Genomic DNA, 23,021 nt, shown 5'->3' on the forward strand with positions numbered 1-23,021 from the left:
TGGAAGTGTAAGAAAAGAAGCACACATGGGCAGCAGGTGTGCTGTTGGGAGGACCAGGAACCAGGAAGAACCATGGGCTCTTGGAAAGCTGAGATGGGGCCTGGCAGGTGCTGATGTCTTCCCACCTTCATCTCACCCACGCTTTCTCATTCTAATCCCTTGAGACGGGTCTCTCACTGAACTGCAAGCTTGTCATATCGGCTAGGCTGGCCGGCCAGTGAGCTCCCAGGATCCACCTCTCTCTAACCCCTGGGTATGGTGGCCAGATATGGCTATTCTTGGTTGTCAACTTGACTACATCTGGAATTAACTAAAAACCCAAGCCACTGAGTATACCTGTGGGGAGTTTTAGTTTATTGGATCATTTGAGGTGGGGAGACCCACCTTGAATCTGGGCCACACCCTCTGGTGGCAGCCTACGTAAAGGACAAGGAAGGAAGGGCCTCCTGCTCTTTGTCTCCTTGCCTTGCTCTCTTTAGCAAGTCCACACCCTCACTGGTTTTAGAGCCTACTTCTTCCAGACTCTGGCATAGACTGAAGATCAGCCGAGACATCCAGCCTCGTGGCCTGAACAGCAATTGGAATCTTGGACTTCTTCTTGGGAGATAACTATTGTTGGACTAGCTGGACCACAGCCTGTAAGCCACCGCGGTAGACAAATCCCATATATACCATGCGTACAGCTGCTGCTCAGGCGTTTAGGGCATTCCTCTCACTTGACTCCCAGTGGGTCTCGTAGTAATTCTTCTTCATCAATACGCCTTTCAACTTTGTTTCATTCTCACTGCTCCTGGACTTCTTTCCTGTGGCATCAAGTCAAAACTCTGGGTGTCCTCTAGTAGAAACTCCTCAAACTCTGAGAACCCCTCAGGCTTCAAAGCTGCAAAGCCCTGGAACACAATTGCACTTCCTGGGCTAACGGCAGAATGGAACTCTTTAGGGAGCCTGGGTCCTGCCTTCACCAGTGTTGGGGGAGCCACACAATGTCTATGGCTCTCCCTCCAGTCAGAGAGGGCTGATACCCAGCGCACAGGACCTCGTGGACCCTGTCATATCGGCATAAAATATCCAGAGGGATATTTTAGGCTGTGGGTTTTTCTGATTTCCAGCCAGTCTCTTTCCTGGCTCCACACTAATTTGCCCACTCTGCTTTATCTTTCAGTTTCCACTTGAAAAAGTCAGGAGTCCAAACATACGAGGTTTTCACACAGAAATATCTGACATACAGAAACATTCACAATGAAACCTGGAGGCTGCCTTTCCTGTCTAGTCAGTTCAGGCTAGGATGACAAAATGCTGTAATCTGGACAGCTTAAGGAATAGATGTGTATCTGTCATGATTCTAGAAGCTGGAAGGCCAGGACCAAAGCACCAGCATTGCCAGGGTCTGGGGAGGACAGTGTCCTCACGTGGCCCTTCCTTGGTGTATACACAGCGTGAGACAGGCCTGCTTCCTTTCTGTCTGAGTCCTGCCCCCATTCAGGAGGGTTCCTAGTCACCCCCCAAAGCCCCACCTCCAACCCCCACCACTTTGGGGATGAGAGATGCCAAACTTGGCAGTCCTGAGTCTGACGTGTTGCCCGGTTGCAGCAGAGCCAGGGAAGGGCTGGCCTGGTCATTTGGAGCCCAGCTGCCTCGGCCCTGCAGCCCAAACCGCTGCCCCCGACTGCCCGCTCAAGAGCAGGCGTTTCTCTTCGCCTTCCCTGGCAGGGTTCAGGAATCCCTGAGCGCTGAGGCAACCTCCAGGGGGAGAGCAAAGGCAAAGCTTTCCATAGATTAGACAAGAGCTAGAGAAGAAGGGAAATGCCCAAATCACAGTTGTTCTGGAAGTGACGGAGATGATTTGTCATTCAGGGAAAAAAGTAAAACTAAAGGGTGCCCTGTCTCATCTCACCTGGGATGACAAGATCATTCCTGGGGTCACTTACGGTCGGAAGTCCCCTTTGATAAACGAAACCCCGACTCTCTAACCTTTGATGTCCCTATAACACAGGACAAAGAAGAACCGAGTCGATCAACAGGAGCCTGGGATTTCTTTACGGGACACTGAAGAAGAAAAACTAGAACTGCTCCTCTACAGTAGGTCTAACATGTGGGCCAGGGTAGGGGTATGCCAGTTCAGGCTCACTCTTAAAGGCTTGTGTTCCTCATGGTAGATTCAACCATAGACAGGTGACAGGGTCCTCAGGGCTCAGACCTACTGGTGGATTAATTCACTGATGAACTCCTAATGTGATGTCGTCATCAGCAGATGCTGAGTGGTGGAACCTGGTGGGAGGGACACAGGCCTCCAGGAGAGTGCCTTTCAGTACTGTCTTGTCCCTGGTTCATCTCTTGACCCTCTGGTTTCCAGCTGCTGGGATGTAAATAGCCTCTTCCCCCACGATTCTGCCACCATAGTGTTTTGTTTCCACACAGGACAACCAAGTAGGAGAGACTGCATTTACTTTAGCAGGATCACAGGACCAAGTCTCTGAAGAGGCCACAAGCAACAGCCTACCTGTCGTCTTCGTGCTGAGCAGTGGCGTACTCTTAATCTCCATGGTAGGAGTGATTGCCACCACTGGGGAGGGGTTAAACATTTCCTCCCTCTTCTTCCTGAGGCATTGGCCTCAGGAAAGATCAGCTCTCAGCTGCATCAACAGTCTGGAAGCCAGGTTGAAATGGTGGTGGCTGCTGTCAGTTCCCAGATGTGGGTCTTTCTTTTTTCCAGGCAAGGTGAATCGAGAGCCCATTTTTGTGATTATTCTTGTTCTTTGTTCTCAGGGAACATTCATCTGAGTGCTTTGACTGGAATCGTAGATAGCTGGCGAGAAATCCCAGGAGGAAGACGACAGAATCTAGTCAACACACTTCTTGTGGCTAGCTGGCCTCTCTTCATGCTAGCAGGACATCTTCATTAGTTAATGGGTCTGTGCAAAGAACTGATAAGGCTGGTTAAGTATTGATCATTTGATCAGCATTATTTAAAGAATTCCTGGACTGGATAAATTATGATATCTTTTCTGGGTGTGGAGAAGGACAAGAATTGGAAGTAGTAAGGGCAAAAAGTATAGTAAAAACACACTGTAAAATAAACAGCGGGGTTTGCCATTTCCTATCACTGTTGGATTAGATGCCCTTTGAGGTCATTTCCAGTCACAAAAGCAGTTTATAAAGTTATTAAAACAGTAGTCATTGGTTGTTTAAAAGCAAGTCATTTTCCCCCATGGCTCCTAAAATGCCCCAATTTTTCTCTCCCTCTACAGAATAATTTCCCCCCCAAACACCTACACTTGTGTTCATTTGAAAGGCAAGGGCCCTTCACACATTGCTTAACCAAAGTCACCCAGTAATCCTGTGTGGTGTTTGATCCCTTTCACGGCAGAGCCCTGGAGAGGTTAAATATCCTGCCCACCACAGCTCTGACCCAGAGGAATGTGGTAGAGCACCAGCTCTCAGACTTGCAAAAGCTGCATCATGCACCAAATCATGCACTGACCAGAGAGTTAAAAAGAAAGAACCCAAGACCACCATCAGACTTTGTACAGCCATGTTTTATGCCAAAGGTAAGGTGCAGGGAATGGGAAACACATAAGGAGTAGAAGTGTGGGCCAGGACTATCTCCCCACACTAAATGACCTTAAAGGACAGAATCCCCTTTGTTATGAGAACCTTAGAATTTAAGAACATTGTTCCCATGAACACTTTCTAAGGAATGGTTTGAGAACAGGTTTTACACAATCAAAATGATCAGTGGGACATGGGCACAAGGACTTGTGGGGGACAGTATATGTTTACTTTAGGAACTTAAATGGTGGAAATATGGGAGACAGTCTAGTGATTTTATGTTGTTGACAATGTGTTCACAGGTTGTCTTAGTTATGATTAATATTGCTGAGATGAAGCACTATGGCAAAAAGCAATTAGGGGAGGAAATGGTTTATTTGGCTTATATATCCCAAGTCACAGTCCAAACGGGAGAGGCCAAAGCAGGAACTCAAACAGGGCAGGAACCAGGAGGCAGGAGCTGATGCAGAGGCCATGGAGGGGAGCTGCTTATTGGCTTGCTCCTCATGGCTTGCTTAGTCTGTTTTCTAATAGAACCCAGGACCATAGCCCAAGGATGGAACCACCCACAATGGCTGGGCCCTCCCCCATCATCACTAATTAAGAAAATGCCTTATAGACTTACTTACAGTCCCATTTTATGAAGAAATTTTGTCAATTGACTCTCAAATGACTCTCGCTTGTGTGAAGTTGACATAAAATGAGCCAGTACGCAGATCAACCACTGAAATATGGAGAGAGGAAGTGGAGAGCACATGGAAAGTAAAAAGGCCTGTGAGGAAAACATTACTCTTTAGAATAATATGCTTGGGAGGATGCAGGAAGAGGAGGAAAGGAAAAAAAAAACATCTGCTACTATCACATGGCTTAAAGTGAGGAAATGATGGGTAGGACCCCAAAAGAGGGATAAAATGTCATAAATAAAAGTGAACACACAATAGGATACTCACCTCCTTCTCCTATAAATGACCTGAGGTAAATTGTGAGAATGGTTTGCTACTCTTGACCCAGGAAACCCTACAAAACCATGCAAAGCAAGAGGTTCAAGTCTTTGAGTTCACTTTAAGAACATCCATGAAACTGATCAGGCCATCAGGGCACTGTCTTAGTTAGGGTTTCTGTTGCTGTGAAGAGACACCATGACCACGGCAACTCTTGTAAAGAAAAACATTTAATTGAGATGGTGGCTTACAGTTCAGAGGTTCAGTCCATTATCATCATGGCAGGGAACATGGCAGCATGCAGGCAGACATGGTGCCGGCTACATCTTGATCAGAAGGTAACAGGAAATGAATTGTGACACTGGGAGTAGCTTGAGCATAGGAGAACTCAAAGCCCACCCCCACAGCGACACACTTCCTCCAACAAGGCCACACCTACCACCAACAAAGCCACGCCTCCTAATGGTACCACTCCCTTTGGGGCCATTTTCTTTCAAACCACCGCAGGCACCGTATCTGAAAAGCCATCAAGTATCTAAAAGATGTCACTTTAAAGACGCAACGTGTGCCATTCCAGTAGTTTAATGGTAGACTCAGTAGGTGCAGCCAGGCCAATGAGTGGGGCCGGACACAAGATTGGTGGTGTGTCCAAAAACAGGGCTGTATTTTTGCTGTTCATGCTTTAAAATGCAGAAATGAAGGCCAACCTGAGGGTCTAGATGTAGATCCTCTAGTCGTTGAACATATCCAGTGAACAGAGCACCTAAGATGTGTCATTAAATGTACAGAGCTTGTGATTGGATTAATTCATACGTGAGTTCCCCCTGCCACACTGAGATGATCCTCACTGAAAAGAAACAAACTGTTCCTAAGCCAGAAGAGGAGGCTGCAGAGAAGAAAAGATACCACTGAAGAAACAAAAACTTAAGGCACAGAAAAAAATTCAGGATAAAATAAAAGCAATTAAAAGTAAAAACAAGAACAAAAAATGGGTACTCAGACAAAAGTATAGACCTCTGTTTACAAGATTTCTTTTATTTCTTATTTATGTATATACATGTGTGTCTGTGTGTGCACATGTTAGTGCAGGTGCACACAGGGGCCAGAAGAGGGCATCAGATGCCCTGGAGCCGGGGTTCACCAGCGCTAGGATGTGACTTGGTTCCTCCGGAGAACACCTATTAAACCCAAAGTGTCAATCCAGCTCACCGTTCATCACTGAGGAAAGTCAGGGCAGGAACTTGAAGCAGAAACCATGGAGGAATACTGCTTTGCTGGCTCACTCACAGATTCACGAGCTTTCTTATGCAGCTTCCCTGAGGCTCTGATATATGGAGAAGGAAGATAGTTTCGTGTCTAAAACCAGGAATATGCTTGGCAAGCCCAGTAACAGCCTGGGGCCAGGGCCTTGAGGAAGCTGTGGCTTTTGATCCTGAGAACCCAATGCTTCCCCACTGAAGGGACATGGTTATCAGTCCCAGGGCCACTGTGTGTTGGATCTGTGTTTCCTTGTGCAACATTGCTTGATTATCTTCCTGCTGACCTTTGTCCCGTGTATGACAACTTTCTGCAAACTCTGTCTCACCCCCCCACTCCACCCCTCCACTCCCCACCCCTGGCAAACCGTATATAAGATGCTGCACTTCTTAATCAACTTGCTTGGCGTAAGGCACAGCTTGTGCAAGACCTCCTAAATCCAGCTTTCTCTTCTTCTTTATTTTCTCATCTCCTGGTACTTTCAGGAACCTGTCACTGAAGAATGACCTGCCAGTTCAGGTCAAGTAGCAAGTGCTTTTAACCACTGAGCCATCTCTCCAGCCCTGAAATATAAACCTTTTAACCACAGAAGATATATCTGAGAGAACACATAAACCAGGAGCCACCGTAAAAGAATATGAGGTGGAATATGTGAACCATAATCACTAAAAATAAGTGGGCTTACCTAACCTATAAAACTAAATAGAACTGCAGATTGTCTAACCAAGCGAAAATAAGCTCTATTCCAAACACCTTAGAAAACAAAGACGTCTGGATATGTTCTAAAAATCTCAAACCATGTTTAGTAATCCTGGCATGCCAGACGGATATCATTACTCTGTGTTTGTGTGTGCTACCTCAAGAAAAGTACACGGTTCTGATGCTATTGTGAAATAGAATTTGTGTGTTTGTGTGTGCGTGTATGTATGCATGGCAATGTGTGTGAACATACATGTGGAGGTCAGAGGCTAATGTCAGGCTTTTGCCAGTCTCTCTCCACCTTGTTTTTTGAGACAGGGTTTCTCACTGACCCGGGAGCTCACTGACTGGCTAGATGGCCTCCTAGCAAGCCCCAGGGACCCTCCTATTACTGTCTCCCCAGCACTGGGACTGAAGGACACACTGGAACTCCTGGCTTGACCTTATGGGTGCTGGAGCTTGAACGCAGGTCTTCAAGTTTACACAGCAAACACCTGACAGACTGAACCATCACCTCAGCTGTGGGAAGCAGAATTTTAATGTAGGAGAGAGAAGATACCGGTGTGAGACTGGAGAGATTAACTGAAAACTGTGGTTCTGAATTGAATTGAATTGTGCTCGTCTTGATATGGACTCACAGTATTTTATCTCTATGAGGAAATAAAATATATGCATATACATTTCTTATTCTGCTCATTTAACGGGCCAAAATCAAGACTGCAGTCTCTAAATATCATTTCCCCCTATGGTGGTTTAGATTAGATTAGATTAGCCCATGTGTGGATTTATTTGGGAGCTGGGTGGCCAGCCCCGAAAGAGTAAAGAGCCAAAAAACCAAACAACGTTACATGCCTGGAGGGTTCTTACACATGCCTTGAGGTTGGGCCAGGTACAGCTGTCTGAAGTTGGGCAAAGCTCTCCATTGTTTTCAGGCTGCAGTTTGTCATGAGAAACAGAGGCTGAAAACACCTCTCTTCTGGGAACTTGAGGAGATATGGAATGGGAAGGAGCCTGACCCAGAATGGTCTGTAGTATAGTATATGTTCTATTTCCGGAGTATCGAAAGTGAAAATTAAATGGATGGTTGTGACTCTGTGATGTTTGGCTCAGTATCTTGAACACATGTCATTAGTTTGGGGACTTCACCTCATGAACCTGTGCTTCCTTAAGTCAAGGAAGTAGCTCACTTTTCCACCCCCTCCCTGGGGCTGGGCCAGGCACGTAAGTAGACTCACTTAGTGGGAATCCCTACATGAAAGCTAGATAGTGCACCTCAGCATCCACTCTCCCAAGGGCAGCCGAAGGGCCAGAGTTCCCCAGGAGATTCCCAGGCCCTGAATGTGCAGGACCAGATTCAGGGGTCATACCCAGGTCCAGGGGGAACCTATGCATGAGGGTGCTCCTCCCAGGCAATTCTGGTCCTGCTGCCCTTGCACAGCCGCAGACCTGGTCCTCTGGCCCTCCAATACCCTTCCACAAGGCTTTCTCCAGCTTAGGTCAGGAGAAACTGTTTCTTCTAGTTAGGGAGGAGCCTGCTGAGACAAAGCCAAGTCAAGCATCCTGCTTGGGTGTTTCTTCTGGAGCAGTGGCTTGGGAAATCCGACTTATTCCGGTTTTGATGTTAATGCTCTGTAGGGTTTCAAGGCTGCTTCCAGACCCTCTGTTGGGTTTGGGTGGCTGCTGGTCACTGTGGGGTTTCAAGGCTGCTTCTAGACCCTCTGTTGGGTTTGGGCGGCTGCTGGTCAATGGCAGAAAGGATAATACCTGCCATGGAGTCAGTAGCACCAGATCTGGAAAGTAAGTGGCTTTTATCTTTCCACATGGCAAGTGGATGAGAAGAGGCAGGGAAATCCTATGCCTGAGAAGCAATGGTTTCTCCACCAAGCACCATTTCCCTCCTCTCTGGAAGGACTGTCCTGGTCTTTCTGGAGAACATGGACATGGAGATGATGTTTTAAGCCCTAAACTAATAGCAGATTTCTCAGCAGGAAAAGGTATTTGCTGCTAAGCCTGATGACTGGAGTCCAGTGCCTGGAAGCCACATGGTGGAAGGAGAGAGAGCCAACTTCAGCAACTTCCTCTGTCCTCTGACTCACACACACACACACACACACACACACACACAAACATACACGCCATGGTACGCTCGCCGTAACACATGCGTGGACGCTCAATAAATAAAATGCTAAAAACTTTGAAAAATTAAAACCATAAACTATAGTGGCAATTAATGAGGTTTATCCACGTAGTTTATCTGATAGTCAAAAGAGGTTTATTTTGGGTAAACTTACAGCAAGCAAAGGGGCCAGTTACAGGATCCAGGAGAGGTGAGGCCGGGTCCAACGTGGTTCTCTGGAGAACTCTGACTTGGTCCGCAGTACCAGCACCCAGCATCCAGAATCACGAAGTAGCCAAGAGAGAGAGTGAAGATGTACGAATCTCAGGTCTTAAGGGGTCTCCATCTTGGCCACGCCCCAGGTGGGGGCAGGTACCTAGCAGTTACCGCTGCCTACCAGGGGCGGCGCTTCAGGGGTGAAACACAGACAACCACCTCTACAGTAAACTGTTGAAAACAGTTCACGATCAGGGTTGTAAAGAGAGACTTCACCCCAAAAAAGGATTGTAATAAAAAGAGAGACTGCAGCAGGGGACAAGGGGCTGACCATAGATCTGCAAGTGCCTCAAAGGTCCTGCAAAAGGTTTTCTTTTATAGGATGAAAAGGAAGGTGTGGGGACGGAGACAGCAGGCAGTGGGATGGGGTAGTTGATCAGAGGATTAACCCTGCAGCCTGCCAGTTCTGGGCGGGGTGGTGGTGGTGGTGGTGGTGGTGGTGGTGGGGACGGACTGTTCCAGAAAGGGATGCTCTAGGTTGCTCATGCTTAAGGGTGAGTTAAGATCCAAGAGTGTGAGAGAAGTCTGAAGTTTAGTCATGTTAATTCAATGGATGTTTAGTTTGATGCGTCAGTGGGGACTGTGGAAATCACTAAATGGGAGTCTACGGGGCTGAGGCTGGCCCACCCCTTGGGTTCCCACACAAGCTTAGGAGAACTCACTCCATATAATGGAACAGAACTCAAGCTTGACCAGCCAGAAGCCACCAACTAAGCCCTAATTTGGGATGTCCCACTTTAACCAATCATGCTTCCCAGCTACTGTGAGGTATTTTAGGAACCTGTTGTTAAAGTCTGTAAAATCAATTATGACTTACATTTAGCAGGTTTATTTAGATTCTCTGTATTTAAGCTGTTCCCACAGTGAAAAGACCAAAAAGGCTTACTCAACATTATGCACTAACAGCAGGGAAAAAAGCGTTTTCATAATTGAAGTGACTCTCAGTTTATGTGTTCAAAACACATTCAGGATCAAGGGAATGCCTCTTACCCAATCCTTCATATCATAAACAAACCTTTTCTCTTCCCATGGAGAAAGAAAAAGGGGGAAGAATGAAGTCTCCACACAGATGGGGTCGGAGTGTAAGTATGAAAGAAAGGGAAGTGGTACCAATGGCCAGCAATGGTCATCTCCCCCAGAATGGAAGTCTTTGTCCTAGCTGTCTCCACAGCAATGGAAAGAACTGGAAACGCGTTTCTCAAAGAGTTGAAAATTCACTCTTCATTTTCAAACAACACATTGAAATCTCCACATGTATTGCCTATATGGGTCAACAGACACCTGTACATATTTGTTCCATTTTAAATTCACAAGGGAAAGGAAACAGCAGAACAGTCCCAGAACACACAGTATAATTAGTGCGAACTGAAGTTTCTGGAAGAAACCATGCCTGAGTTAAGGATTCTACTAGGCTGACTGAGAAGTATCGCGACTGTGGTCTAAGGCTATCCCACACCAAGTGCACCTGATCTGACCTAGGAAGTCAAGCAGAGTTGGAAGTGGTTAGGACCTGGATGGGAAAATTTCTGGACTGGAGAGCCTAGGACTATCCAGACCCTTTAGCCCCTTAGCAGCATCCAGCACCCACTCTCTCTGTCTGACCTAGCAGCCTTTTATTAGGTAGCTGGTCAGACACGAGCAGGCCAAGAAGTCACTGAGTGTGGGCCATACCTCTCATGTCTCTGGCAACGTATTAATTTGAAGGAAGAGAAAGTCCCACAAATGCCCTCCTTGAAATACCATAGGAATACCACATAATTGACTTGCCCTAAGAATTAAGTACCAAACAAAATGGAGAAAGTTAGGGCTTTGGTGAGGCTCATTTAAGGGAAGGCTACTTCCTCTTGATAAAGTGTCTGTTGTTTTTTTCCCCACAGATTTATTAATTTTACTCTTAGATTCTTCTTTGTCTTTTTTTTCGTTTTTTTTTTTTTTTTTTTTTTTTTGTTTTTTGAGACAGGGTTTCTCTGTGTAGCTTTGCACCTTTCCTGGAACTCACTTTGTAAACCAGGCTGGCCTTGAACTCACAGAGATCCGCCTGGCTCTGCCTCCCCGAGTGCTGGGATTAAAGGCGTGTGCCACCCACGCCTGGTTCTCTTTTGTCTTTTCTATGACATGGTTTTTGGTAGAAGAATGAGATCTGAGTCATACGCCTGCCCTGGGTGGCGATATGACATTCTAAATTGCTTAAAAGACTGTAAGACTGCAAACAATAATTGTCCCTTTAAAAGTTAATTTAAATGGACCTGTCAATGACTTAGGCAGAAAACCACCCTTTAGGATTGCTATCTGGTTTGGAAACTTCAAGAAACATGATACAACTGAAAACATGCTAAATAGGTGGGAGGAATAATTATCCCCTTACATATGCACTTATGTACCCTGGAAGCCCCTCCCTTGATGTGGGTGCTTATAGACACTCATGGCTAAGCCTGTCCCCTTCCTGAAGTCAACCTTTCTGTCTCACCTTTTGGATCCTGACCAGTGTCCTAAACCTGCTTGCCTGACACTCTGGGCATTTCCACCATCCCTGAAGACTGGCCCCTGACCTAAGGCAACTATTGATAGATTTGCCAAGCCTGCCTGCTTTCCTGAATGCAAACTCAGAGAGCATGACTTTCCTCCTCTTCTCCACCTCCCTCCTTCTGGCAGCTGCTGGAACCTCCACCTTGCCTGTGCTATTGTTTTTCTCTCAAACCCTAACAAAACTGTCCTTGAGTGAGTCCATTTTTATAGTCTTTTGTCTTCGAAACTAACTGGAAAAAAACAAAAACAAAAAACGATCCTACCTTCCCTGGGAACACTTTCAACTATCAGGTAAAACCTTTGGAAGGTATTAGCTAAGCAGTCATTGACTTCCACCAACCCTAAAGCTAACAGTATCACCTGAGACCCCATGTTAGTGTTCCCTGCCTATCTGATGTTCCCACCCATGTATTTGGTGCTTTGTTTTGTAATTTCCTTTGGCTCTATGTCTATAAAACCTCCATCTTATTTTCTCAGTAGAGTCTGAGCATCACACAAGCCAGTACAGAAGCCAGAAGCCCTGACTCTTCTGACATCATGGAAAGACAACAATTGTGTTCATGTTGTTTCAGACATAGCATGCTATGGCAACAGTGCTTTGCACTGACATTAGTGACCAGTATCCATGAAGTACTTGACCCACTGAGGTCTGGGTTATCTTCTCTCCACAAAGACCATGAGAGCCAGTTCGGAAGAAACTGAATGCCCCCTCCCCTCTCCCCCCACCCTTTGCCACTGTCTGCTTCTTAGAGATGAAGAATGTTTGAATTTATGCTGCACCCGAGGTGTCCTGATGGGAAATAAAAGTCAGTATTAAAAGTTGTAATGCAAGATTCTGTTCCAGACAAACCAAAGAGCTTCAGAAGAGCTCTGTATTAACATCTCAGTGTGGATGCTAGAAATGCTATCATACTAGTTCACAATTATTCGCTAACCTTTTACACTTCAAAGTGACTAAAAGGCTCCTTGGTCGGATGGGTAAGTTTAAGAGGAGACCTGGCTACATTTGCCCGGTAGGGGAATTCACATTGTCTGTGAACAATCAGAGTCAAGGTTGAACCCATTTAGCACCGTCATTAGGACAATATGAAGATTAATTAGGCAATGATCTCTCTACCAGCTGCCCAGCGTGGATAACAGGTCTGTTATCTTAAGCCACATCTTTAAATTTAAGCTCTATCTGTGATGGGAAGGTTCTAGACAGCTGGTTGACTGCCACAACAATTTTGACAAAGCTGATTACTGCTTCCAATGGCCCTTGATGACTTGTGACAGTTGAACTTCTCCATAAGAACTGCACAGGAGCAGCAGTGTCTGGCTCCTCCATTCTCTGTCACATAAGCTAGCCCAGACAAATCACGGGGTGTACAATGCCCATTACCCACTGAAAGGGTATAAAAGCCAGGTATTTTTCTGTTTTAGGGCAGTGGTTCTCAACCTTCCTAATGCTTCAACCCTTTAATACAGTTCCTCATGTTATGGTGACCCCCAACCATAAAATCATTTTCGTTGTGACTTCCTAACTATAATTTTGCTTCTGTAATGAATCATAATATAAATATCCGTGTTTTCTGACAGTTTTGGGGGAGCATGACTGGCAGGTTGAGAACCACCATTTTTAGAGGCTTTCTCTGGAGGCTCTTTCTCCCTCCCCGATCCTCCTGTCCCTGACAGGTCTTCCATTACTTTAAACTAAGCCATCTCTTCATGCAGCGCCCCTCCAGGCTGCAGGGAAAGCCTCTGTTCTTAAAATCCCGTCATGCTAATGTATGGTGTTGCACGGCTCCTTTTCTATCTCAAGGCCGATCACAGGCTCCAGCCCCTTCTCCTTAATGAGGCTAATTCAGAAGGGTAATTATGTGTCTGCTCCTTTCCAGGACCACACTCATCACATTTTTGTTTTTCTCCACATAATAGTTCTTATCGACATAAACCAAAATGGAACTCAGAATAAACAAGACTTCCGCTCACTCATTCACAAGTGGCCACCTGGGCCGCTGAACTGCCATGGGGTGGTCCAAACAAGGCAGTTTCCAACTTCGAATCTGCAAATCCTTTCTTTGCTGTGCTTTTGAGCTTGCCTTGAGAAACTTGCCCTCAGCCACCTCTCGTGGAGGTCTCGGCCATTTCCCACTGGAGCTGCTCAATTCATGACTTGTTGATCGATCAAATCAATGCTTTGAAGGTTGAAATTTTGAGGGTGGGTATGCTGCTCATTTTGTAGAATGCTTGTTTAGCACACAGGAAGCCCTGGGTTCAATCCCCCCAGCACCACCCAAAACCAAGTATGGTGGCACATACCTTCAATGTCAACACTCAGGAGATAGAGACAGGAGTGCAAGGCCATCCTCAACTAGGTATCTAGTTTGAGGTTAGCCTGGGATATAGGAAACCCTGTTTCTAAAAACAAACAGAAACAAGCAAAGTTGATACTTTAACAATAGTCTGGAAAATAAGAATTACTGTCTAAATATAGAAAACACGTTGCAGCAGATAATGTACTGTTAAAGATGTGCTATAGTAGAAAAAAAAGAGTGGAGAGAGACTAGGATGAGCAAAGGCGTTTTGCAGAACCGACATTTGATGTAGCTGAGGAACAAGTACACACAGGGGAAGGAGGTTTGGGGGACTTGTGAGCAGGAGGCAGTGTTCAAGGCAGAGGAAGCAGCGGTCGGCATTCATAATCCGCTGCCCCACATCACTGCACCTTCGTGGCTACGGCACAACACTGACGATGCTGAGAGTGAATAGGAAAGCTCTGAGATTCACAGATGGTCAGACACTGAGTCAGGAAGATAGAGACAGCGCGAGGATGAGGGCATGATGGGAAGGGGACGTGGGGAGAAGGGCCATTTGGAAGCAGGGCTGTGAGACTGGACAGTGTCCACCCCATGGAAAATATGAAGCATCCACAGATTTTTTTTTTTTTTTTAAACAGGAAGGGAAGTCCTAGAAGCCTATAAGATGCTACAGCCAAAGTCCCTTTCTCTGTAGATTAAGTGATGCTCAGAGGGGCAGCCTGCAGTGTTCTGGTGACAATACTGAAAACAGGGATGATGGGACTGAGACGTGCCCGGGTATCACGCAGAAACCAGCGGCTTTGGAATGGTCCACATGATATGACATCAGGAGTGGGCTGCGATGGCTAATGCCGGTAGTCTGGTACCAGGACGCAGAAGCAGGATTACTATGAGTTCCAGGCCAGCCTGAGCTGCATGGTGAAGGCTTATCTCAACAACAACAACAACAACAACAAAAAAAAAAAAAAAAAAAAAAAAAAAAAAAAAAAAAAAAAAGAAAGAAAGAAAGAAAGAAAAAGAAAGAAGAAATGAGATCTGGGATTTTGCATTAACTAGTTTTTGTACTATTTTATTCACTAGCCACTCGAATATAAGACTGTCAGGATCACTCATTTTCACACAATTCTCATGACCTGCATCACATTTTGGTGACCAGAAATAAGGTGCAGCTCCTACCTGCCAGTGCCAAGAAGGCATCCTGGGTAGACTGAAGGATGCTTTGCCCTCGGAGGCTGCTAGTTATGAAAGAATGAACTTCTGTGGGTTCCACCAACGGCAGACAGAGTACAGTGTTGCGTATTCAAAGGCAAATCTTGAGTATATACAAAAGCTATGCAAAACTGTGTGTGAAGTGTATCTGTGAGGATATTGTTTGGAGAAAGGACAACACAGTTCTGGACTTCTGCTGAGTCTCACAGTTGTCCTTCCCAGGCCTGAACTGGCACCAGTGTTCTACGTTACTGCTGAAGACTCTGAAGAGAGGGTTGGTTGGCAAACGTAATACCCATAATCAACTCTCATCTCCCCTGGGCATTTCAAACATAAGGGGCCAGGAAAAAAAAGATACTCAATTTCCCAGACTCCTTTGCTTTTAGGTGGCCATGTGATAAAACTATGACAAGTGATTCCTAACACCTATCAGAAATATAAAAGATATGAGCCTGCCCTTGTTTATTTAATCTACATTAATAGCATAACTTCAACCGTCTACCATGAGTATTTAAGACCATACAGGCTGACAGAACTGTATGGGGGAGGCTTCCTGGGACCAGTGCATTACAGTTAGCATGGCAAGGACTTCAGTACTAAAATGCTGTCCAAATTTGTTTGTTCCCCCTACTAACAAGCGTACACAAGCAAACAAAAAGACTAAACAATCACCAAAGTTCTATTTCCATGAAACGAGGAGACAGACACTATTGTCGATAGTCAAAAGGATGGGAAATGTCCCTTGTTTGGAACGGTTAGGGTCAAAGAAGCAAGATTAGCTATGGAAGTCTTCCTGGACTTGGGCTGGTTCAGGTTGAAGAGGAGGCTGGGCTGCACAAAGCAGGGGCCACACTAGGAGGCAGCAGGTCTCTGCGGCATCAGCTGAGACGCTACAGCAATGAATTATGGAAAGTAACCATGGGCTGGATTTCCTGCAAGGCATGACATTGCAAATCATTCAATATCATTTAATTCAGAAAAAAAAAAACCAGATGATGGAAAAACACTACAAAAGAAGGAAAATGGGAAGGGAAAACTATGAGCTTAGAAGTTACCGAAAAAAATACACACTGAGCAACGCAATGAGACACAGCAAATGAAATAAAGGAATGGGTCACAGACTGAGAACAGTCTTTAGAGTGGGTACCAGAGAAGACTGAAACATCACTTACCTAGAAAGTGCTCTTGGATACTGGAAGTCAGTAAGACAGTTCGGAATTTCTGTGTAAGAATTCTAGAGAAGCCCTAAATCCAAAGGGAACCGGCATTTGGGGCCAATTTTACCTACACATCATTCTAAAATCTGAAAGGGCAACCAAAGAGCTAATCAGAAGTTGAGATGTTCTTAGGGAAGGCAGAAATACAGGCACTGACAGTCCAAGGATGAGGCCTTTGGTAAACCCTTGCCCTTTGGGTCTGTGGACCGATGGTGGATCACAAGTGTCCAAGCATAATCTATAGCCCAGGCTGGGTCACAGGGACACCCAGACAGCCTGTTCCTAAAACTCAGAATACTACAAGCGAAACAGTGCCTCCCAGAAACTGGCAGGAGCCAACAAGATTTGTCTCTGGATTGGAGGGTGCAAACTGGGATCCTGAAACTTTGTCGGTAAAGATGACTAAATCTAAGGGTAGTATATAAACACACAAGAATCACCAGAAGCACAGGCCCCAAAGCAACACTAAATATTACTAGTATTATCAAACATACACTCAGTTGAGTTTGCATCCAAACCTGGGTATTTAGAGAAAACAAGTAGTGACAGTAATACATTATAGTCTTCAAAACAGAAATCCATGAGTTCATACTGCTAAGAATGAAGAACAAATGGGTAAGAAGAGCTGCTAAAGGAGAATTCTGGCACATGGGGGAGAAATGACAGAACTAGAAACCAGCACTTAGCAACCACTGCAGCAATAAACATGAAAGAGACAATCGATATTAGCACACTTTCCTTTTATGTCCATCCATCTTTTTTTCTCCAGTTACTTTCAAACATGTTCTTTCATGTCATAAGTCACACGGAGTTACTTTTCTGCCTTTATTAATTACTGTCTTTAACTGGAATGCTTAAATATATTATCTTGTAATGTAACTTATGAATATACTTGTTTTATTTTATTTAAAAAATTCTTTTGAGACAGGGTGTCACTATGTAGCCTTGGCTATCTTGGAACGTGCTATGTAGACCAGGCTGGCCTAGAAGTCATAGAGATTTGCCTGCCTCCCAAGTGCTAGGAATAAAGGTGTGCACCACCATGCCCAGCTGCTACCCAGGCTTTAGACTCATCCTTACCTGGCCACATACCCACTTCTCTTCTGCTTGCTTTTAAAAGAACATGCCCAATCTCTCATATCACTCCATTATCCCACGCTGTGCTTCCCAGCTTCCCAGTCCGTACATTGCAAGACCAGTTAGTTATCTGTACAGTGGTGTTTTGTCCTATTTCAGTAACACTGGGCCTAAATTTAGTAACACTTATTCTAAAAGCCTTCCTGTGGTAAATTTGCAGCATCACTGGCCGTAACTGACAATCACCCAAACAGTAATAAGGTTACAGCAAGGGCTTTGGAGAAAATGTCCACATTCTCTTCCAGGTAGCAGGACCGAGCTGGCTACATGTCAAACAAGGAGACAAAAATTCAGTTCCTGTTAATGTGTTATGTTTCAAGTGTCCACCACATTCACCTGAGGCTACTGTATCAGTCAGCATATATACTACCATGGTAGAACATTCCAGAACAGCACTGTTTCAGGCCTCCTCTCCAAGTATCACTCCCCACCCTGGTGCTGAGCAATACCAGTTAGCATCTCAGTCAGACACCAAAGAAAGCCGTCTTAGTCCAGATATCAGCGAAGCCCAGTCCCTCAGCCCAAATGTGCCTCTCTGTCTGCTCTGCCGGCCTCCAGTTTTAGGTCTCATCTAAATACCTAAGACAACACCTGTCCACCCACAGTCTCTATTCTTTCAATTCCCTGCTCAGCCCTTTCCTTCCTTATAAGCACTATGATTTAAAAGTCACCCCATTTTGCCTAAGCCACTCAAACTGACAAAAGTGCATACCAAGACAATATGATAATCTGAATTTGATGAAGTAACTCTACAGTTGGGAAATTTTGTCTACAGTTTTATATACAAAGTTACTTACCAAAACTTACGTTGCCTTCAAAATATAGAGTATATCACTACATCCAAAATACTCACATGGAAAATGCTAGAAGACCAATGAATAAAGGAACTTTATTACATGGCCTTTTAAAGGAGAAATTGGCTTTTTTCTCCTCTGAGCTGGGAATCTACACCAAGCCACTAAGCAAGTGTTCTACCTATGAGCTATATTCCCAGCACCACATACCTTTTAAAGATGTATTTAATTATGTTTGCATGTGTCTGTGCACATGAGTGCAGATACGTGCAGAGGCCAGAGGCATCATATCCCCTGAAGCTGGAGTTCCAGGTAGTTGTGAGTCCCATATGTAGGGGCTGGAAGGAACAGCAAGCACTGTTTATTAATGGCTGAGCCATCTCTCCAACCCCATCTACCTTTAAAAAAAGCAGCACTGGTTCTGCTGGCAGCTCCTTCCTGAGGCTCTAAAGCATCGTCAGTGGCCAGTGTATCCCAGCTGCTTCACTCAACTGGACAGCAAGGAACAAAGCAGGATGTTCTACAGACTCAACGTCCACCGAATTCCCAATGTGGCTGTGAGGTAGGATAGGAACATCTGTGTTCAGTGGCCAGGATGGGGATCTTCTGTGTTCAGTGGCCAGGATGGGGATCTTCTGTGTCCAGTGGCCAGGATGGGGATCTTCTGTGTCCAGTGGCCAGGATGGGGATCTTCTGTGTCCAGTGGCCAGGATGGGGATCTTCTGTGTTCAGTGGCCAGGATGGGGATCTTCTGTGTCCAGTGGCCAGGATGGGGATCTTCTGTGTCCAGTCAGTGGCCAGGATGGGGATCTTCTGTGCCAGTGGCCAGGATGGGGATCTTCTGTGTTCAGTGGCCAGGATGGGGATCTTCTGTGCACAGTGGCCAGGATGGGGATCTTCTGTGCTCAGCGGCCAGGATGGGGATCTTCTGTGTTCAGTGGCCAGGATGGGGATCTTCTGTGTTCAGTGGCCAGGATGGGGATCTTCTGTGCTCAGTGGCCAGGATGGGGATCTTCTGTGTTCAGTGGCCAGGATGGGGATCTTCTGTGTTCAGTGGCCAGGATGGGGATCTTCTGTGTCCAGTGGCCAGGATGGGGCTCTTCTGTGTCAGTGGCCAGGATGGGGATCTTCTGTGTCCAGTGGCCAGGATGGGGATCTTCTGTGTCCAGTGGCCAGGATGGGGATCTTCTGTGTCCAGTGGCCAGGATGGGGATCTTCTGTGTCCAGTGGCCAGGATGGGGATCTTCTGTGTCCAGTGGCCAGGATGGGGATCTTCTGTGTCCAGTGGCCAGGATGGGGATCTTCTGTGTCCAGTGGCCAGGATGGGGATCTTCTGTGTCCAGTGGCCAGGATGGGGATCTTCTGTGTCAGTGGCCAGGATGGGGATCTTCTGTGTCCAGTGGCCAGGATGGGGATCTTCTGTGTCCAGTGGCCAGGATGGGGATCTTCTGTGTCCAGTGGCCAGGATGGGGATCTTCTGTGTCCAGTGGCCAGGATGGGGATCTTCTGTGTCCAGTGGCCAGGATGGGGATCTTCTGTGTCCAGTGGCCAGGATGGGGATCTTCTGTGTCCAGTGGCCAGGATGGGGATCTTCTGTGTCCAGTGGCCAGGATGGGGATCTTCTGTGTCCAGTGGCCAGGATGGGGATCTTCTGTGTCCAGTGGCCAGGATGGGGATCTTCTGTGTACAGTGGCCAGGATGGGGATCTTCTGTGTTCAGTGGCCAGGATGAGGATCTTCTGTGTACAGTGGTCAGGATGGGGAATCTTCTGTGTTCAGTGGCCAGGATGGGGATCTTCTGTGTACAGTGGCCAGGATGGGGGTTTTCTGTGCTCAGTGGCCAGGCCTTTCAGTATGTTACTACTTAGGCATACTTGCAAAATTGTCAAATAAAAAGCTGTCAGCTAGTGTCATGGTGTGGATAGGTGCCCCACAGACCAGCTGATCCGATTTGACCACGCAGCTCTCACTTATCTTGCACTCCAGATACACTTGTCCTTGCTAACCAGCAGATGGACTTGGGAGGCGCCATTACAGCAAAGGAACGAGCTTGTGAGAGCTTTCCGTACAACAGCCCACACTTACTGGAAGGTGTTTTCCAGGACTTTAGGTCCTGAGCTTTTATAACACCCAACAAGACTCAGGTAGCGTTTCATCTGTGTAACACTGAGTTTGGAAACAAGACTGAATAGTGTTCCCCAAATGGGAATGTGAAGCTATGGAAACGGTTATCTCATGCAAAGTGGATTGTTCTAAAGCTTTCCCTGCAGCCTAAGAGAAAGACAGGCAGATAGAGTCATAAAGTTTCCGTGTGTGTGTGTGTGTGTGTGTGTGTGTGTGTGTGTGTGTGTGTGTGTGTAAGATAGACCAGGCTGGCCTTGACCTCACAGAAACCCACCCACCCACCTTTGCCTCCCAAGCAATGGGTTTAAAGGCATGCACCACCACACCTAACATAAATAAGTAATTTAGGATATTCCCAGCATTAGTGGACAAGTTAAGAAGCCATAGTTTTTGTTATGTTCTACAATCTTGGTAGCTATTAGTTCTAGGACATGAAATGTCTCTTTCTTTTTAAACTTTACATCTTGATGCTGGAGAACAATGTTATCCACTGCAAAAAGGAAGTGGTTCCCTGCTGGCACTCATTCTCTGAGGTCATAACTTTCTGTTGTTGTTGTTTTTTTTTTAATTTAGAGAATTCAGAAAGAGAAAATGACACCAGGAAATGTGCTTACTTTCTCCTTGCTCTTCTGGTGGATTTTTCTTAGAAGCGGTTTCAAAGCTACTTGAAAATAAGATTATTTCCTGTGCTAAGTAGATATCCTACATAACAAATGTTTCTTGAGATTGATGTAGAAGAAACTGAAAGAAACAGAATTGATGTTATGAAGGATTAACCAATACATCTGCTCGGGAGACATTAAGTCACACAAAGCAGAATTCAGCTAAGGGAGCGCTGCCTCCAAAATACCCCAAAGATAAGCAGTATGCTAGCCAGCCTGCTAAAGACAAGCAAAATTTAGGGTGCTAGGATGTAAGCGTTTGCTCATCAGGATGGGCCAGCCATCAAGCCCTTCCCCAAAGAACATGTTTCTAACAAGCAGTCCAAGGACGCAGCCTGGGGTCACAGTGAATGGTAAGTCCTGGCTTGCCATAATGTCCCCAGTTCTCTTCTTGAGAAAATCATAATTCTGCCAGATAGACAAGATGACCATTATTCAAAAGAACAACACTGGTATACTTATTAATTCTGGCAATATCTTTGCTGTGTAAACCTCCCATCTGCCCAAGTAGCCGGACTTGCAGTCTCCTGTCCCTGTTTAATTTGTTCCAAGTGTAACCTGGGTCCAGGACCTGAAGGAGATTTAAGGATGATTTAAGATTTAAGAACCTTCTGTTCGAGGCTGACTCTTGCTTGGGCTTCAGCCTTAGTGAAGGGCTCTTCCTTCATCTCTCAGTGTGCAGTGACCTCACTGAGAAGCACGCTATTCCTAGAACAAGATCAACAGACACGCTGTCTGAGTGTCGTTATGCAATCTTCATCAGAGAAGGGACTATGAAACCAAAGACGGTCAACACAGGCTCGTGGTTTTAACAAAACCCCACTAAGAGCCACGAGCAAGTTCTAACGTTTCTTTTATTATCACCTCAGTATCACTGTCCACCCAAATTCTTGAACTTGCAGTCCAGTCCAAGTCCTCCGAAGAGTCTACTTCATGAGTTAAAGATGTACAGAGAACGGAGTATTTTAACCTTTAAAAAGTAAATTTTACAAAGTAAGGGGGTGGAGGCAGCTCAGCACTGAGATGTGGGGGTCATATTTTCACCCTCAGATGACAAGTTTGCTTCCAGAATTACAGAGCTGGATGTGAAGCACACGCTCCAATATCCTCACACACATACACAGCTGTCCAGTGCTCAGTACAAAAGGAGGAAAATACGCGAAACATGGAACCATAATGCTGATGATACATGTTTCTAGGGGTATGGAGTCCGATTAATAAAGAGCAAGGGAAATCTACAACAAGGAAAGGGAACATACATTTATTAAAAATAAAATAGCAAGTCTCTGATAATGAACAATTCAACCCCACTCAAGAGTCCAAAGACTTCCAATATACAATGTAGCAATGCACACGTGTGGAAAATCCCAGTCTTTTTTTTTTTTTTTTTTAAGAATTTTCCAAAGAAGAAACAAAAAGCCTCCCTCGGCTCCCCTGTGGTGGAGCCCGCCTCCAGGTGCACTCCTAAACCCGTGGCGGCTCTGTGGTGCTCTGTACATGGCACAGCAGCCCCATCAACACTGCCTTTCGGACTAAGGTCAGTTTCTGTGTGATGATCCAGAATACAAACCTTTTATTTCATAGGAAGCATTCACAGGCTGGAAGAGCAGGGCTGATCTGGTTTCCTAAAATCTTCAATTGTAATGAAGACACAGACGAAACTACTAAATCTAGATGCTTTCACATTATTTTGGCTGAGAGTACTGTATAAAAATTAATGTCAAATCTTAAATGAACCAAAACTCATGTCTCTAAAGGTCGAAGTTCTTCACTCTGGTGTGGCTGATAAGTCTTCTGTCTCTGTAATTAGCAATGTTTTCAAACAAAGAACTTCAAGAAAGATTCTGCACTGCTAAGAATGAACCAAAGGGCTGCCCAAGTTTTTGCCTAGGACACGCACAGCTCCTGCTGGATACTGGAGGGTGCTAATTTACTGTCCTCAGTCTTCTCTTGTCCAGGGGCTTGACAAGTGGTCTTCCTCTTAAATAACCGAAGACTCAGCCGAAGCAGCTCGTTGTCTACCATCGGAGTGTTGGTGTACGCCTGCTTCACAGCTCCCTGTTTGGAGAAAACAAAAGCAACATGCTGTATACACTGCTGGGCCGTAGTGGGAAAGACAGGCAGGTAGCTCTACCCCAACCCCAAACGTTAGCTGAGCACTGGCTCTGAACTCTGCTGATGTTAAAGCAAAATTAGGACTCTGTTCAAGACCAAG

The 23,021-nt window shown here is 45.7% G+C and overlaps 1 protein-coding gene across 3 annotated transcripts in view; it reads right to left on the minus strand.

Annotated features, from left to right (window-relative positions):
• Positions 1-21,642: 21,642 nt before the first annotated feature.
• Zc3h13 (zinc finger CCCH-type containing 13) overlaps positions 21,643-23,021 on the minus strand; it is a 68,317-nt gene continuing 66,938 nt past the window's right edge. For all 3 annotated transcript variants that reach the window (XM_028878198.2, XM_028878206.2, XM_028878191.2), the window contains exon 19: positions 21,643-22,864. In XM_028878198.2, the coding sequence (XP_028734031.1) occupies positions 22,694-22,864 (171 nt within the window). In that variant the 3' untranslated portion in view covers positions 21,643-22,693. The remainder of the gene's footprint in view (positions 22,865-23,021) is intronic.

Source organism: Peromyscus leucopus, chromosome 9 (assembly GCF_004664715.2).
Source record: "Peromyscus leucopus breed LL Stock chromosome 9, UCI_PerLeu_2.1, whole genome shotgun sequence".
In the NCBI taxonomy this organism is placed as follows: Eukaryota; Metazoa; Chordata; class Mammalia; order Rodentia; family Cricetidae; genus Peromyscus; species Peromyscus leucopus.